The sequence below is a fragment of the Pseudonaja textilis genome, chromosome Z, assembly GCF_049901715.1.
Source record: "Pseudonaja textilis isolate UNSWEBS1 chromosome Z, rPseTex1.2, whole genome shotgun sequence".
NCBI classification, from domain to species: domain Eukaryota; kingdom Metazoa; phylum Chordata; class Lepidosauria; order Squamata; family Elapidae; genus Pseudonaja; species Pseudonaja textilis.
In genome coordinates this window covers 92,626,148-92,644,591 of record NC_142008.1, presented here as the reverse complement: position 1 = coordinate 92,644,591, position 18,444 = coordinate 92,626,148, and the positions used below count along the sequence as shown (strand labels likewise).

The window sequence follows — 18,444 nt, the reverse complement described above, 5'->3', positions numbered from 1 at the left end:
AGTTATTTCTGACTGTTGTTTGTGTATTCCTAAGATCACCAATCTTTTAAGGCAAAACTAGACACGGACTTAGATACATGTGTGTGTCACACGTTAACTTAAGCAACACTGCTCTGGGATTGGGTGGAATACAAGGAAACAAGAGGACTGAACTGCAATCATTTCTGCAGCAGTCAGTTTAATTGGAGGGCCTGGCAGGGAAACGTCGGCTTGAGTGGAAAGGGCTGACATTGCATGACCAAGATCCACAACTGAAACCAACGGTCCTCATTTGAAAAATGCCTGGGTAGGAGCGATAAAACACACCCGAGACAGTCATTGTTTTCTTATTTTTTTTATTTAGGAAAAACTTTTCATGGGGTTCATAGCTAGAGTACAAATCCACAAAAAGGTGTGGCTTCTTTAAGCAGACACCAACAGGTACAACAAGCATGGCCACTCCCTCCCTGAAGCCTTTAGGACTCAAAGTCCTGCACATCCCACTTTGAATGCAATTTTTACGTTATTATCCCAATATTTTGTGTGCTATCTACAAAGTTGATCGCTATTTTCTTTCTGTACTCATTAACATTTTACCAGCTCTCCAAGATTTCTCAAACACCATCTACAGAGGGTTCATCAGACATTAGCAAGACTTCCCAATAATAACTCAATAATTCATCTGGGCCTGAGATTTAAACTTGTTTGAAATAAACAGGTATACTGAGTGGTTGTTGAAATTATTACATTTAACCTCGTGCCTCACCTGCCTCTTTGTCTTGCTCCTCACAATTACCTCTTGTTGGAGAAGCCTGAGCCAAAATAGGAGATGACTATTTGTTACTTTGCTTCATTTAGCAGCCAGCCTGTGGATTCTTTTCCTTCTATTTTGAAGACATCTAAAGATGACCTTTGTAATGTTTGAAATATTCCTCACTGATCTAAACACACACTGAGCTTCAGCTTTCTTGATCTCATCTCTACATTTCTGTGTCTTCTTTCTTGGTGATATGTTCAATTTTCCATCTTCTGTACATTTCCTTTTGCTTGTTTCAAATCTTCGCCACTGGTTTCTTCTACTGTCCTATTTATTTTCCCATTGGAATGATTTGTAATTTTTTTTTCTTTTAGCATTTCCTTTTATAGGAATTCAGGCTAAATTTGAGTTCCTTTTCTATTTGTTCTCCCTGCTATAGAATTCTACTTATTATTGCTGAAATTCAATATATGAATTTGAATATATTTAACTGCCTGAAAATCAAGAATTCCATGGTTATATTATCATTATCTCATACCCACTTTCCAATATTTCTGCTATTTCTACTTCCTCGATTATCTTTATTAGTTGGTATGAAGTCAGAGTAAACGCTCTGGAGACTTCTTCCATTCTCTGAAGGAAAAACTGTAAGTGACAAAGTTAGGAATGTACTTTTTGACCAGTAGGTTTTGGTGGAATTAACATCCCCTATTATTTAAGAAACCTGCAATTTGCTTTTGAAAAGAATTATCTGCAATTCCTTGAGAAAACACCAGCAATACACCTTTTTTTCCCACAAGTTTTACGCTCCCAAGTCTTCCTATAGAAGGCAAGTTAGTTGAGATTTCCACTTCGGAGATTTAATTTCCACCTCTCACAGGATTCAGTTCAAAGCCTTTCTTTCCAGGTCTTATGAGGAACAACTCATGCCAGCAGCCCATCATATAGGTAACTCTTGTAACTCCAGAAGTAAATGGGTCCTACCAGCACAATTTGCATACCCAATCTTTCAAATACAGGTAGTTCTGGACTCATGAATATTTCAAAGTTGCAATGGCACTGGACCAATTTGCAGCATCCCCACATTCACCTTATCAGAGTTCAGGTGCATGGTATCTGGCATGTATTTATGACAACTGCAGCACCTGGGGTCATGTGGTTGCCATTGTTAACATTCCCAAGCTGCTTCTGACAAGCAAAGTCATTGAGGGAAGCAGGATTCACCGAATAACAGTGTGATTCACTTCACAATTCCACAGATTCACTTAACCACTGTGGCAAAAAGGTTGTACAATTGGGTACAATTCATTTAACAACCACCTTGCTGAGCAACTGAAATTCTGATCCCAATTGCATTGCGAGTCGAAAACTACCTGTAATAGGGCTAGTTTGGAAAGTTGAATAAACATATTGGAATGGCACCTCACTTTTATTCATTTGTCAAGAAAATTCGATGGATTGGTCCATTAAGTCACTAAGCATTGAAACAGATTTGGAAACTTTTTAATCTACTGTCATATTGGCTGAATTACAGCTGATCATTGCTCCAAACCTTTGACTCCCCATTCACCTGGTCTGAAGCAACTGTTGCAAGCCTGCATTTAATGCAATCATATGCCAGGTAGGTTGGGGATGAAAATAGCATGCTATAAACACTGAAGGACATGAGTGTAGACTACTTGGTTTGTTTGCGTTTTTGGTTACTAAAGCATCACTAACAACCAGCTTTTATTTCTTGTTCTTTCTGAGGCTCTCAGGTTAGTGCAGTACAGTGCTTGATTTAGAAAGTTAAAAGATTTCATTGGAAAAAATGTCTGTTTAATCCCTGTTCACTCAGTGAACTCACTCCCTGGAACCTGGCTATCTTATATTCCTCCTGCAGTCTCCGCTTACTTAGCAGGAAGTCTATTCTCAGTCACCCACAATGGATCAGCAGCAGCTCTTCAGATGACTTTTCTCAAACAGTTTCTCTGGCCTTTTTTTCCCTCCTGCTAAACTACTGGGAAATATTTGCTGTCGCTATTTGCTTGACTGAATGCTGCACAACACATAGAAGAAAGCTGGTGTTGCAACTATCAGTTCTTCAGATTAATTAAAGTGGCTTCTGAATAATTCCATTTATGAAAATTCAGACTGGCTTTAATGTGGCCAAAAGGCTGGTGCATCTCATCTTCTTCTGGTGGTCTTTTGCGTTGTCTTCCATTAGCTTGGTAAAATACTGGGTCCAGGCTTCCAAAGATAAAGAATTCAAATACCATTCTCTCTAAGGCAAATAAATGTAAGGCTCATCACATTCCTTCATCAAAGAGCTATTCTCCAGTTCAAATCTTCAGTTTACTCTATTTCAGAGGCAGTTTCTCACAACCATTCCCATAATTCTCTTTACAATTCTTTGATTTTAAAGCCCTCCCCATCTTTGGCTACTGATCAGCATTTTGTGACTTAAGGGGTGTTCTCATCATTCTTGGATTGATTCCACATTTGTGTACAGTAATCCCATGCTATTGTTTTCTTTATGGCTACAGAGATAATGTACTTCTGGCTAGGCCACAATGCAAAAGAATCTACTTTGAAGGTCTTTTCAGCTGGAAAAGCTCAAAGCCTCAGGTCCTGAAAGGGAAATGCTGGCCTGATAGCTTTGCATTTTCCTCACTAGCCTGGCGGAGCAGCAGGGGTGCCATTGACAGTTTCACTCTGACCTTCAACAGGAAACCAGCATTTGTCCGTCTGTTGTTTCCACCACCCCATCATCTTTCCCTTTGTACACAGAGAGGGAGGATGCTACAGAATGGGATCAGTTTCAACCAAGGCAATGAGATTTTGAAATAACAGAAATAGCAACCAAGGTACCAATTTTTAAATTGATTTTGTGGAATAGGCTTAATCAAGACAGACTAATACACTCTAGCCTGGATTCTGATACACTTGTAGTCTCAATGTTAAACTTGTTTACCTGCAGGTCCTATATTGAGGGAAAAAGCATTGTGCATAAATGAGATGTTGCATATGTGGTAATTTACCTTCTCACAGCATTTGGCAAAGAAGCTTGGTTAATGACTGGCAACTATAGCCACGTTACACTATTGTGTACCAAATAAACCTCTGAGTCTTCAGAAGCAAAGATTTCAGCACAGTGTAACTGAATTTTAGCTAAGCTTGGCTTTAGAACAGCTGAAACCAAAAGCACTTATACAGACTTATATAGACTGAAATCAGATGATATCTCCTAAACGAGAGTGGACACCAGTATTTGCTATACTTACTATCGCACTGTAGCACAATGTAGAAATTATTTTTCCTTTCCCAGCACATTCCCAGTCAGGCTGCATATTTCTCACCTCCACTTAAAAGAGGCATTGACACCTTATTTCATTTTTTACCAACTTTTACAAAGTATGTTTTCCAGTGCTAAGTGTTGCAGTTTTTAAAGGAAGGGCTGAACTTTGTTTCCAGAGCTGAAATTATTCCATCTTGATTAAATAACAAAACACCTTTAGCCCCATGTCCATGTCCACTGTGAATAGGTGGATTGCTGAACTCCATCTCTTCCTGGACTTGGTTCTAGCTGCTGGCATCATTAAAGCAAAGTTGAGTAGCCTCTACATTTCTTAGGTCACTATGCCCACCCCATCATATTGTACAACTGATAAGGGGTGACAAACTTCAGAAAACTCTAAATGCATTCCTAAATCCCATCACCAAAAAGAAAATAGAAAGCAACAAAATTTCCATCTCTATCTACTTGAATCATGACTGGATTATTTTAAACCCTGTGATTCTTCTGAGTCCATTCAACATTAACAGATGATAAGCAAGATCCTAACAAAAAGAGATTGTTCATCCTTACATTAAAGGGGTGCAGCCTGGAAAGCCTTCTCCATTGAGCCTGTCTGCCTTGCACAAACAAATGTAAAAGCACAAAAGCACAAGAGGTGACAACTGTTCCGTATTAGGGTTGTTGTCATGACTGTGCAACAAAACACTATTCTGATTGTCAACCTCCAATCTTTAAAAGGTTTTATGAGAAACACCAATAGAAGGAGAAGAAAATGCCACTGCACGTATCAGAAGAAAACTCCAAAGGATTCCACACAACTCTAAACAGGAGAGAATTTGGTAAGAACTGTCTTGTTCTGATAAAGCAAAACCTTTCTAGTCCAATATTTTATGGTTTCTTAACATAAATCAAGTAGATGATTTGGAAAGCGAATAGATAATTATTTAACTTGTAAACCTATTTATTAATCTCAGCCTGGAACAATATTGACAAACTCATCTGATAAGGCCATCCAAACTTCTGTACTACATCGTTTTCATAATCAATCCATACATTAATGTTGATGTATGGTTTTTGTAACTAATCCATACATCAATATGTTAAATATGACCATGTTTCTCCACTTTGATTGGACAAGCATTGAGTTGTCATGCAGAGTATTTCTGCCTCTGCTGTCAAAAACATACAATTGGTTAATTGTAGTTTATTTAGTAAAAGGTTTCTAAACTAAACAAAGCTCACTGTGCCATCGAAATTCCAGCTTAGTGCCCTCACAGAGGCATCCTTTGCTATGTGCAAGGTAATTGCACATTGGTATAATAAGAACTAAGCTGTAGATTCATCTTATCATGGGTCTAGTTCTATTTCCAGGCAACCAGCCAAATATTTCAGAAATTTCAGTTGTAACAAACACAGGTTTCTTTTATTGTTACTCCTTGGCATCTAATGTTTAAAAGTATATTACCTTACCATGGGAAAGGTCCATTGACTTACTATGGCTAACCCCTGCTGATTTAACCCTTTAATAAATTGCTGATCACTAATGCAATAGGGCTGAGAATAAAGTAATTCATTTACACCAAGCAGTCATTTCTTTTAAGGGACACACATAAGACATCTCACAAGCCCATTCCCATCCAATTCAACAATTATGGTAGGATTTAAACTCACCAGGATCTTTTTATATGAAATCACAACTTTATATACATATCTGAGAAGTGTGGAGCACATGCCTTAAAGTTATAACCTGAGGGACGTGCTTTTATGAGAACTAAAATCTTTTTGCTACTCCCACCCTACACAATTCTGTTTAAATGTCATGTCATATTCTAAGACAATCAGATCTCAACACTAAGAAAAAAAACTAGAATAAATCATGATCGTAATCCCCTCTGGCTACTTCTTTAAAGTATGGTATACGTTCCATAGATAAATCAGGAATCCACCCATGGCAGCTGTTTTGAACCTAATGAGGTGGGAGTTTGAAGGACCTCATTCCTATTTCCACGGCCTTGGAACTCAGTCTCTCTGAGTTACATCTGCATAAACACAAGTAGGATTGTACGGTTGGAAAACAATCCTTATTTCCAGCTAAATAGGCACAGGGATGAAATCTAGTGGTATCATGTTATGGATGGAACTTAAAAGCTAGTCCTATTACCTTCAAGGACTACGGTGATTGTCTACCTGCCTTATTCTCTTTGAAAAGCAATCCTTCCCCAAGGCTTTGGATCACAAGACACAAGAAGTTGTTTGGTGATACGGCAATTCAGATTATGTGAATCATTATAGAAAAGATACCCTTCACCCACCACAAAGCTTCCAACATTAACTCTTTAGAGCCCTGCCCTTAATTGTTCTCTTCCAGAAGAAGATACAAATTATTCAACCTAGAAACCAATAAACTGAACAAAGGTCAGTGAAGTGAAGAAAAAAAGTAAGATGTTTCCCCTGATAAAATGTTGTGCCTTACAAAATTAAAATTGCCCTTTCAAAAAAAGTATTTTATAATAAGAATCAGGAGTTGAGTGAGAGGGAGAAATTGGCTTTTTGTTAGTAAGAACATGTAACAATGTAGGTGATTTTGACACACACACACACACACACACACACAATCTTTAGAAAACAAAGCATTTTGCTCAAAACAACACTTTTATCACAATGTTTAGAACCCCCTCGTTTCTCAATTTTTCATTTGCCAAAATAGAAATGAAAAATGAGAATTGTGAGATTTTAGCTTTGTATCCAAGTGATCCAAACAAGATATATTGCAAATAAAAGCAGCCAGTAAGTACAGGACTAGCCAAAATTAAATATCTTTAACTCATACTAGCCACAGTTGCAGGAAACACTGGAACTTAAACGCACTCCTGGAAATTCTGGCAGCAAGGAATGTTGTCCTATTGCTTTCAGTTAGCTTCCTCTGAAAATAGGACTAAAGCAAATTAGAACAGTGGATTGTGGGTTTTCTTTGTAAATATGCCTTGCTCTGCAGACTCTGTAACCTTATTCAAGAGATCAGCTAAGAATTCAGTTTTGAATGCAGTGATAACTTTTTTTGCCACTGTACATTTCTGGCTATTTAGCAACTGTGCATGAGCTCATGATTACTTACCAATAAGCCAGGTTTCTCAGTCATTCCCAGCATAGTGTTCATGGAAGAGTGGCTACCAAATTCAAGTACTTGGCTAGATAATAGTTTTGAATCTATAATGAGAAGCATGACCAACCCCATACATGAATCTCCGTGGTTTGGTTTGGTTTTTCTGGCCCTTTCCTTGCCACCCTCTTTTTAGAAACCCTTCAAATTCCAAACTTGTACAAAGTTTTTTTTTTTCAAATGTATTTATATATATTTATAGATATTTGTATATATAATAGTTATTCTTTCTTAAATGAATCCTTCCCTCCATGTTCTACTGTACTTTAAAAAAAGAAACTGAAGAACTAATGTTTCTTTTTTTAAAAAAAATTGCTGGTGACATTTTTAGGCATATGTAAGTGGACAAGTAGGAGGAGGAGGCAAGAAAAGAGACAAAGGTAAGATTGCACAGTCAAATTGAGGATGAAGAGAAGGTTTGAGCAGTTAAAAAAAAATTATATCCTTTCCCCGAAATGCAAACTCAACTGGGAACCCCCCGCCACGACTTCGTTTTCACTGCAACAAGAAGCAAGCAACACCTTTGTGGAGGCATGTATGTGTGCATGACAAGACTGAAGAAGAGAGTGGGGGGGGGGGTGGGATACGTGCCACAGAGAAGTGTATTTTTTCCTCCTGTAACTAGTTTCTTTTGGGGGAAAAAATCTTGCTCCTAATTTTGAGCAGCCGTCCTTCGGATCTATTTGCTGATCTGCCTTCAGAGAAGATCTGTGCCTCTCTCCACGAGTGCAGGACCCTTTCTTGCAAGCAGAACCCTGTTTTGTTTGAACAGCTAAGTGAGAAATAGTGTGCTGGTACAGGAGAACATAAGCAGCCTTCCCTCGTGGGTCTGAGCAGGACTGATGTGGTACAGAGAAGGAGAGGAGAATGCCCGCAGCAACAGCCTGTCCTACTGCTACGCCTTCACCCCACCTCTGCTCCTCCTGAGAGGTGTGTCCAGGCAGACCCAGGAAGCAAAAGACTGATGTGCGCAGAGAGGGGATCAAGCAACTAGTTCAGGGGTCCAGCATGGTCACGGTAAATGTGTGGCAGGACTGTTTCTGTTGGAGCTGGGCGAGAGGCTAGGGCTGCAGCTGCCTGGAGGTGGAGGTGGGGGTGGAGCTAAGCTACTGATATGGGAAGACGCTCCCGTTGAGCCCCCCAAAGAATCCATGCCTTCAGAGTTCTCTAGCATTTCCTGGATGAGGGGTGGCATTGATCCAGGAATTTCCATTTTCAAAGTTATCACTCTTTCAGCACCTGTGGGAGGGAAGACAGCTGATTTACCAACACAATATATAACCTGAGCATTTCCTAAGTAAGCCAAGAGAATATGCTAAAGGTGTAAGCAATACTCAAGATAATTTACTTTCAAAAACTTTCAAAAGTGCGGTGTGTATTGAAAATGCTCACTGTATTCTCAGAATTACCTTTCAATTTTGAACATGATGTTCAACACTATCATACATATCAGACAGTTTTTAGTTATGAATTCATTTTTTTTAAAAAAAACTCTGCCTCCTTACAGATTTAAGAAAGAAGAAAAAACTTTTTTTTTTCTCCCCTGCAGGGTCTGCCTGCCCTTACCTTTTGCACTGATGCTCCGTAGATCTGTAATCTTCATCAGCATTTTGGGGAACATATGAGGTTTGCTAGGTCTCCTCTTTCTCACATAGATTTTCAGGGCTTCCAACAGAGGTTCTTGCAGTTGATCCACACGGTTTGGTTGTTCCAGATCTTGTCGGTCTGGAGAAGAGGGAGAGATAAGGCCATTAAAAAGGGAATAGAATACACTTCACTTTTCATACACCTTCTCTGTGGTAAACACAATCTTTGCCTTAAAATGTATCACTTAACATTTCTTTTGTGGCTTTCTTAACTTTTCATTCCTCTAGATGTGATTGACTTCAATTCCAATCATCCAACCACCAGTTCAATCTTTTAGAAGGCACTTTATGGGGCACGATGGCTGACTGCTACCTGTGCATATTCAAAGAAACTTGTGTGCCACTGTCGTGTTTAACAAAAAAACTGAGCACGAGAGTGAATTTGCTGTAGTGGCTGAAGTGCTGGGAGATTTTAAGTTCTAGTTTCCCCTTAGACATGGAAGCAAGCTGGGTGACTTTGAGCCAGTCAATCTCTATTACCTAACTTGCAGGGTTGTTGTGGGAGAAGGGAGCACTAGGCTCACCGACTTAAATTAACAAAAAATAAAGGTGGGATACAAGTAAAAAAACAAACCCATAATACTTATGTTATTACCTTCCACAGTGAAAGTAAATGTTTAGAGCATTCAATGAAAGCTTTGTCACAGGAACAGAGATTCTTGGGTTACAACAGCAATTGGGACAAAGTGATATAGTCTTAAAGCGCATTGCCACATGAGTGCATTGTTTAGCAATGAAAATCCTGGTTACTATTGTAAACTCAAAACATGTAAATTGCTAAATAGGAAATGGTAGGAATCCCAGGGAAAGAGCTGGGTGGGGGGCACGGGGGAGGCCAAGAATAGGCCTTGAAGGGCCAGCAAAAGTCATGAACGAGTTGGTGGAAATGGGGTACAGCAGCATGCATGCAGGAGGGACAGAGGGAGGGGGAATTTTTGCAACTTTCCCAGACACTGATATTGCTTATGGAAAGCCAGCAAGGAAGGTCTTCAGTAGTGACCATATGGCCATAGGAAGCTGCAATTGTCGTTATGTGCAAATCCGTTGCCAAACACCTGTGATCACAAGACTGTGAGGATTCCATGATGGCTGGAATTTTGAGTTGTTGCAAGTGTATTAAAATTGAACTAATTGTCATTAAGCAAAAACACCCTATTCTCCCTCGAGCTGCTCGGATCATCCAGAGAGTGGGAGGTGCTCCAGTCTGCGTCTGTGTAGGCTGGACTTAATCATTAAGGAACGCTCCGCCCTCTGTCACATGGTCCCTTGTAGCCTCCCAGTTTATGGCCAGCCTTTGCAGAGTTAGGCTGTGTGTTTTGATTGTGCTTCCCACTCTTTGGCTGATTCAAGCAGGATAATATTTCAGTTCAGGTTTGATTTAAGCTTATTATTTCCTTAGCCTCTGCGCATCTGGGGGTGTCTTGAGACTTAGGGGTGTGCGTTTTTTGCCCCCAGGGGACTGGGCGGGCAGCTTAGCAACACTTAGTGCTAACACCCCCCCCACCCCACCCCCCACCCCCTCTCTGCTGTTTATTTCTTTTTTTCCTGCCTTGCTGTCCTGGTGCCTTTCTAAGGTCTGGAGCCTTTTTTATACTGGTTTTCCCCCCACTAACGCCAATTTCAGCATCCTCGCCCTCGTGGCTTGCAGGATGCACCCACCCTGAGCCGCCCGCTTTGCCTTTCACTTTCGATTTCCAGGCGGCCGCCATTTTGGGTGCTGCCTCATGGCCGGGCGACATTTTGCAGGCCTCCTATTGCTGCGACGTTCTGCTGGCCCTAGGCTTAGGCTCCCAGGCCTAGTAGGGCTGATTTCTCTATCTCCCTCTCCCAGAGGGGAAAAAGAAAGTTGTTCTTTACTCTTTACTCTGTTAATGGTTGGTGTAAGTGTTGGCTTCCGCAGCAGATCTCAGGGTGGGGAATTAGAAAAGCAGCCACTCCCTCCCTGAGTGGGGGAAGCTGCCTGAGGCCTTGTATTGCTGGCGTTGATTTGGCTGATTGGCTTCTCTTCCTTTTACCAACTGCCAGGTTGTTATTCAGTCTAATACAGAATATCTTCATATTTCCTTACATGGGTAATCCAATCTCATTCAATTGGCATTTTTTCTCTCTCAGATTTGCTTAGAGAGACCTAGCTTCCATCACTGTCGCTGCAGTGTGTTTTCCTGGATCCTTATCCTGGTGGGATATAATTGTACATTAAAAGTCTATATCTGTGGCAGTTTTAAAAAAAAAAATTTTTTTTTTTTTGGTCATATTTTCAGATTATTCATTGCAAATTCCAAAAGGGGGCGCGGGCCAGTTTCTGGATACCCGGCCTTACCCAGGTCGTATCCTAGGCGTGCCAACCGCCTGTACACACACACACACACACACACACACACACACACACACACACACACACATATATATATATATATATATATATATATATATATATATATATCATTTTGATACTTCTGTTGTTTTTACCATGGCAGATGATAACCTAACTCCCGCCATTCTTTGAAGGTGAAATCTAAGTCTCATCATGTGCGCAGACAGGCTAAGGAAACCTCCCAGGAGACTTCTAAGGCCTCTCAAAGGGTCGCCTTAAGGCGTCATAAGGCACTAGAGAGGGAGTTCGATAGGCGCTCTAGGGTGACTCAACCATCACCCCCAGCCGCCCCTTCTACTTCCAGGCACACCCCCCTCCAGTTTGTTCCCCTCTCTCCAGGCACAGCTCATCCCAGGAGTCTCACGACCCTGGACCAGCTACCAGCCGGAGGCCTGAAGCAACCTTCACTCCCACGGCCGCTGGCCTGAGACAGGAGGACCCACCCACGATCGAGATGCCTGAGTACATGAGAACTTGGATGGAACAGGCTATTCAACAGGGGATAGCTCAAGGCATGCAGCAGATGGCCGGATCAAGCCTTCCTCAGATGGTTCCCGCGCAAGAACCGGTGCCAACTAGGTCCATGCCCGCCCTGGACCCTGCTCCTGGTCAGGTACCTCTCCCGGGGGCCAGCCCTCTTCCAGAAAGGGAACCGGAGGAGGGAATGGAAATTTTAGACCAATACAGGGAGGAGGAGCACCTTGAATGGGGATCCACCTTCCATGGGGAACCCTTTTCAGATTTAGACCCGATGCAAGCAGAGTTGTCGGAGGACGAGGCCTTTCCCCGTCCAGCCTTCCTTTGTGGGGTTATTCAAGCCCCACATGTTTAAGTCCATCTTGTTTAAGGCCAAGAACACCTCGGGCCTGGCCACTCAACTTCCCCTGTCCCCCACTCCTCTGGGGAGGAACTGGAGGACGCAATGTTCAAACAGCCCGTGGTGGCCGAGGATGTGATTCCCGCTCCTCCCATTTTCCACGATCTGGTTTCCAACCAACTGGGTTTTACGGGGCTCCTCCGGCCCCATCCACACAGGATAAGAGGTTCTTTAACCTCTCGAACCGGTTTCTGCTTCCTCCTCAATACCTCGGAGGTGGACGAGCCCATTGTTGGTCTCGCCTCTTTCTCCTCCCCCGAGTGACCCACTGGAGGCCCTCAAACCCGAGGATAGGAGGTCTGAATTGGCCTTGCGGCGGGCTCATCTAGCCGACGCCTGGGCAATTAGATCGCCACCGCAGCCTCCTTCTTTACCAGGTCCTCTATCCGGTGGCTCCATCAACTGAAGGCCCACATCCCTCCATCCAATACACGGGCGCTGCAGGACATTGTCAAAATCACAGCGGCGGCAGAGTTCTCAGCGGACGCCACGCACCATTCGGTTAAATTCCGCCTCCCGGGCGTTAGCGTCCCAGGTCACTGCCCGCCGCCTGCTCTGGCTCAAACCATGGCAGGCGGACGTGAAGAATAGGGTCAAGCTGGCCTCCACCCCCATTAGAGGGGAAGCTCTTTGGGCCGACCCTGGACCCTCTCTTGGCGAAACTAGGGGAAAGAAGAAATTCCTTCCTCCTCTTTTTCGGAGGCCTGACTCCCGAGCCCCTCAGACCTTTCAAGAGGATCCTCCCGGTCCTTCTACCAGTCCCCCTTCCCCCAGGTACCCGAGACCTCCCTCGTATAGAGCATCATATTCCCAGGATCGTTCCGACCCGAGCGATCGAAATAGGAGGGGCGGAGGATTTAAGCGTCCCTTCAGGGGTTCTGGGGGAGACCCTTCCGGCGCTCCAAATGAATCCTTTCTTTTTCTATTGGTGGTCGGCTGAGGCATTTCGCCGACCTGTGGGATTCTACCACTTCCGACAGATGGGTCAGGGACTCCATCAGGTTTGGACTCGCTCTGGAGTTCAACTCTCAACCTCCCGAGTTCTTCATGTCATCTCCCTCCTCTAGGGACCCCTCCAAACGCAAATTAATGGATGCGCCATCCATCACTTACTCTCCATCCAGGCCATCCAGCCAGTTCCCCTCTCTCAGCGAGGGCAGGGTTTCTATTCCCACCTCTTCATGGTTCCCAAGTCCTCGGGAGGATGGAGGGCTATCCTGGACCTCAAACGGCTCAACCGCTTCCTAAACCCCCGCAAATTCAAAATGCACACCCTCCAATCCATTTTGCAGGGTACCAGGCAAGGAGATTGGCTATCTTCTATAGACCTCTCTGAGGCATACCTCCACATCCCACCGGCCTTCACACTCTAAATTCCTTAGATTCTGTTACAATCACCACCATTTTCAGTATGTGGCCCTTCCCTTTGGGTTAGCCTCCACTCCCAGAGTTTCACTAAGATCCTCGCGGTCCTGGCAGCTCGCTTAAGGGACTGCCCGGTCCGTCTCCACTGCTATCTGGATGATATCTCATCCTGTCCCATTCACAATCCCAAGCAGAGCGGGACACCAAGACTACTCTCTCCGCCTCCACGCCCATGGTTTCCTGGTCAACCAAAAAAGAGCCAACTGGTCCCTTCTACCCGAATTGCCCACTTGGGGGCCATCATTGACACGGTGCAGGAAAAAGTGTTCCTTTCCCTGGAAAGGCTTCAGAGTATTCGAAATTCAATTCAGGTTATTCACCGATCAAAGAGGGCTTCTCTGTTAGATTTATCTAAATTACTGGGAAAAATGCTTTCATGCATCTCTATTATTCCTTGGGCCCGTCTTCATACCAGGTCCCTGCAGTGGCTCCTGCTTCCGCTTTCAAAGGTCCGGCAGAAGCAACTCAAAATCCTCCATCAAGGTACCTCCAAAGGTCCTCTCGCTCTCCTCTGGTGGACCAACCCTGCCATCAACAGGGGTCATCTCTTCAAAAATCCCCAGCGTCTCGTCATTGCCACAGACGCCAGCCTGAGCGGCTGGGGCGCTCACTTCCAGTCCCTTACAACATAGGGCAAATGGTCCCATGCAGAGCGGGCCTGCAGCATAAACTGGCTGGAGCTCCACGCCATCCACCTGGCCCTCCGCCACTTCCTGCCTCAGGTATGCGGGCGGTACGTCCTTATTCTCACGGACAACGTTACCGCCAAGGCCCATGTCAACAGGCAAGGTGGGACCCAGTCTATTCGGTTGATGAGAGAGGCCGAGAGACTCTGCCGTTGGGCAGAGCGTCACCTCCTCACGATCAAAGCAGAACACATTTCGGGGGCCTCAAACACCCGAGCGGACTGGTTAAGCAGGGCCACTGGACCAGTCCGGTAGTGGCGCATTCATCCATCCCTTTTCAGGGAGGCGACCATGATCTTCGGTCTCCCGTTAGTGGACCTCTTTGCATCCCCTGCAACTCCCAGCTCCTCGGTTCTTCTCCAGATTCCCTTCCCGGGGCCGAGAATCATGACGCACTTCGCTGTCCGTGCCCCCCGGACTCCTGTACGCCTTCCCCCGTTAGCTTTGCTTCCCAGGGTCATTCAGAAACTGATCCAGGAGAAGGCAGATCTGATTTTGGTGGCCCCCTATTGGCCCAGGCGACCATGGTTTGCAGACCTCCGCAACCTCTCGGTGTCTCCCCCGTGGAGAATCCCTCCGGACAGGATCTCCCTGTCTCAGGGCCCATTCGACATCCGGAGCCCCAATGACTCCAACTAACCGTGTGGAGGTTGAGCGGGAAAAGTTGAGGAAGGAGAATTTATCTGACCAGGTCATTAACACGATCCTGGCCACCAGACGGCCTTCAACCAATCGGATATACGATGCCACCTGGGTCAGCTTCTGCAGGTGGTGCCATTCATCCATGGTCAACCCGCCTCGCCCGGTGGCCCAGATTTTGAATTTTCTCCAGGATGGGCTCAAAAAGGTCTCTCACCTAATACCCTGAGACGCCAGGTAGCGGCCCTCTCAACTGTCATCTCCGGCGACAATCTGGGTCCCTCTCTCACCATCCCCGTATCAGGGCCTTCCTAAGGGGCTACTAACCTCCGCTCCCCCTGTTGTGCACCGGTACCCCACTTGGGACCTTAACAAGGTCCTGGTGGCCCCTCACCAAACCGCCTTCGAACCCATTAGAGAATCCTCTCTCCAAATTTTACCTTTAAGGTAGTATTCCTGGTGGCAATTACCTCGGCTGCCGAATTTCGAGATTGCTGCCCTTCGGTGAGAAAGGACCTCTGTATCTTCCATTCCGATCGGGTGGTTCTACGCCCGACCCGACCTTCTTGCCCAAGGTCAATTCAGCCTTCCACAGGGCTCAGGAGCTTACACTCCCGAACTTTTGTCCCCATCCTTCATGGGGAAAGGGAGAAACAATGGCACACCCTAGATGTCAGGCGGGCCTCCGCATATACATTAACCGCACGCAACCCTTTAGAAGGTCAGAGTCTTTATTTCTCTCCTTCCAGCCCAAGTCCTTAGGCCACAAGGTGTCCCCTTCCACCATCGGGCGATGGATCAGAGCCACCATCGCCAAGGCATATTCGTCTCAGGCCTTGCCAGTTCCCAGTGGGATTACGGCGCATTCCACCAGGAGTGCGGCCACCTCTCTGCGGCCTGGGCCACCCAGGCTCCAATCTCAGACATCTGTCGGGCCACCACTTGGGCTTCCCCCTCCCCTTTCATTAGGCACTATAAGATTGACATCTTTGCGTCGGCTGAGGCCTCGTTTGGTAGACGAGTCCTCCAGCGGGTCATCAAGGACCCAGGGAGCTTCCACCCCAGACGGATTCCCTCCCGTAGGACAGCCAAGCTTTGGTATGTCCCACTCTCTGGATGATCCGAGCAGCTCGAGGAGAATGGGCGTTGGTCTTACCTGACACGCCATTTCTAGTCGAGCTGCGAGGATCATCCAGCCCCACCCTTTTAATTTTTTTCCGTCTGGGGAACCTTGTTTCAGCCAATGATACTTTTAGGTCTAGTTAGATGAGAGTTAGATGACTTTCCTCCTCTCTCGACTTCGATAAACTGGGAGGCTACAAGGGACCATGTGACAGAGGGCGGAGCGTTCCTAATGATTAAGTCCAGCCTACACAGACGCAGACTGGAGCACCTCCCACTCTCTGGATGATCCTCGCAGCTCGACTAGAAATGGCGTGTCAGGTAAGACCAACGCCCATTTTATGAACACATTTCCTCTTTTCAGTCAATAGTATTTGTATCTAAAGGAATTAGAATAAATGGATCCAGGCATTTCCCACATCTTATTTCATTTATCAAAAGCTTTAAAAATTATTAGTTATCATTATAGATCTCTTTTTAAATCTAACCACCTGGTGGTGCTATTGTTCAGGACACAATACACTTACTTTGGACTTCCCTCCCTCCGTTTCTTTCCAGAAATGCACATATACAATGAGTACCAGTAAAAAAAAACCTGTATCTATTACTTTAGTAAGCAAATAAATCAAATGAATTTCCTATTAGTATAACTCTGCATATTAAGACACTACATATACCTTACTGAATGGTATATTGGCTTGCAAGTAAATTTCTAGACTAAAGATCCTAGAAGGCACAAAATAGTGTGAACATCCTGGGAATAAAATTGGACTCTGGCTGCCCTTGTCTCATCGTGGCTAAGATGTGCAAAAATTGACCATTACTGTCCTTACCATTTAGTAGACAATGTGAAAAGGTTGATAACCAAATCTACTCATCTACTATTCTACTGAAAAATAATTTTTAAAAACTGAAACTGATTAATGCCATAAGGTCTATGGATTTATCTGATCATTACTGTGTTTTTAATCAAACAAATATTTATTACAGACATAAGACAGTATTAAGAAGGGTGGAATACAAACAATAATTTTAAAAGCTAAAAAACTTTTTAAAAAATATAAAAACAAAAATATTTTTTTAAAAATCTATAAAAAGGTTTTAAAACACTAAGCAAACACAAAACCCCCATAAAAGTTAATATATGGTTAAGTAAACCTATCAAAATACAAAAAAACCCTTAACTAATAAATATATTTTATATCTTTTAACTTTTAAAATTATTATTGTATTCTACCCTTTTAATGTTAGTCCGTGATTGCAATAAAGATTGATAACTGAACATCATGTGGAAATCATGGGAATGTAAAAGTAGCAAATACCATAAACTAAAAAAATAAAAATGAAAGAAAAACAGATGTATAATAAAGGAGAAGGTTGTAATAAATATGACCAAATCTGGTTTGATCTTGCGGAGCAGAGCTGATTAATCTTGCAGAGTTGATGAATACATGTAGAGAAGTGAAGCTGTAGGCAATTTATAAATAAAAGGACTAAAATATGTGTCAGAAAAAGCAAACTGGTGTTCAAGAAAACAGGAATCCATAGGCTGGTGACAGCTACAAATTATGCTCCAGTGCGTAACAATATCAAACTGCTTCTCCCCACATTGTTACATGGAAGCAAGAGTTGGATATGTCAGAAAAAAACATAAAAGTAAATGGAATACAATGGAAATCAGTTATTTTAAAAGGGTTTGGTAATTAATCAGTGCTGGATTTAATACAGAAGCGAAATGAACAGTATGAAAAAAAGAATGGTGTAGCAGTCTGATTATGCAGAGAGAATGAATGAGAATGAAATCACAATACAAGGAAAAATGGATCTTGAAAAAGAAAGAAACTGAAAAAATCGTGGTTGTTTGGAGTTAATAAACCCCTTAAGAGAGAAAGTTATCTGTTTTATAGGGAGATGCAATTCCAGAATCCTGGAAAGAGACCAATATTGTTAACAAAAGAACAAGACTTAACCTCCACTATAGGCCAGTTTCCTCACTGAATAATTATAAATGATTCAGATCAATTATAGTCTACAGATTTAAAATGTTTTACAAGATTTTATTTACTTTATTCAATGTGGATTTTTACTTAAAAGACAGTTAAAAGAGAATATGAGAACTGTATTGGATGTAAGAATACTGCAAGATAACATAAAACTAGCCACATTAATCTTAGATGCAGAGGAAACGTTTAATAATTTGAATTGGACTTTTTAAAAATTGAAATTCTGAAAGATATGAACTTTGGCAAATCCTTTATTCAAGGATTCAAATTGATACATATGCCTCAGAAGGGTCCAATTATGGTTAAAAGTGGTTTCACTAAACCATGTCATCTCCAGAAGGGGGCAAGGCAAGATTGTCTTTTGTCCCCTTCGTTGTTGTTTATTTTGATTCTTGAAGTGTTGAACAGATAAGGCAAGAAGACAACGGACTTAAAAAAGAAAACAGAATTTTAAGCTGAGGGCGTTTAGGGATGATTTGGCTTTGATTTACAAGTTCCT

At 43.2% G+C, this 18,444-nt stretch overlaps 1 protein-coding gene across 7 annotated transcripts in view; it reads right to left on the bottom strand.

Annotated features, from left to right (window-relative positions):
* Window positions 1–318: 318 nt before the first annotated feature.
* The window catches only part of RARA (retinoic acid receptor alpha), a 217,979-nt gene continuing 199,853 nt past the window's right edge, over window positions 319–18,444 (bottom strand). For all 7 annotated transcript variants that reach the window (XM_087916889.1, XM_087916888.1, XM_087916890.1 and 4 more), the window contains 2 exons: window positions 8,740–8,898; window positions 319–8,412 (listed from right to left, as the gene is read on the bottom strand). In XM_087916889.1, coding sequence (XP_087773015.1) covers window positions 8,186–8,412; window positions 8,740–8,898 — 386 coding nt within the window. In that variant the 3' untranslated portion in view covers window positions 319–8,185. The remainder of the gene's footprint in view (window positions 8,413–8,739; window positions 8,899–18,444) is intronic.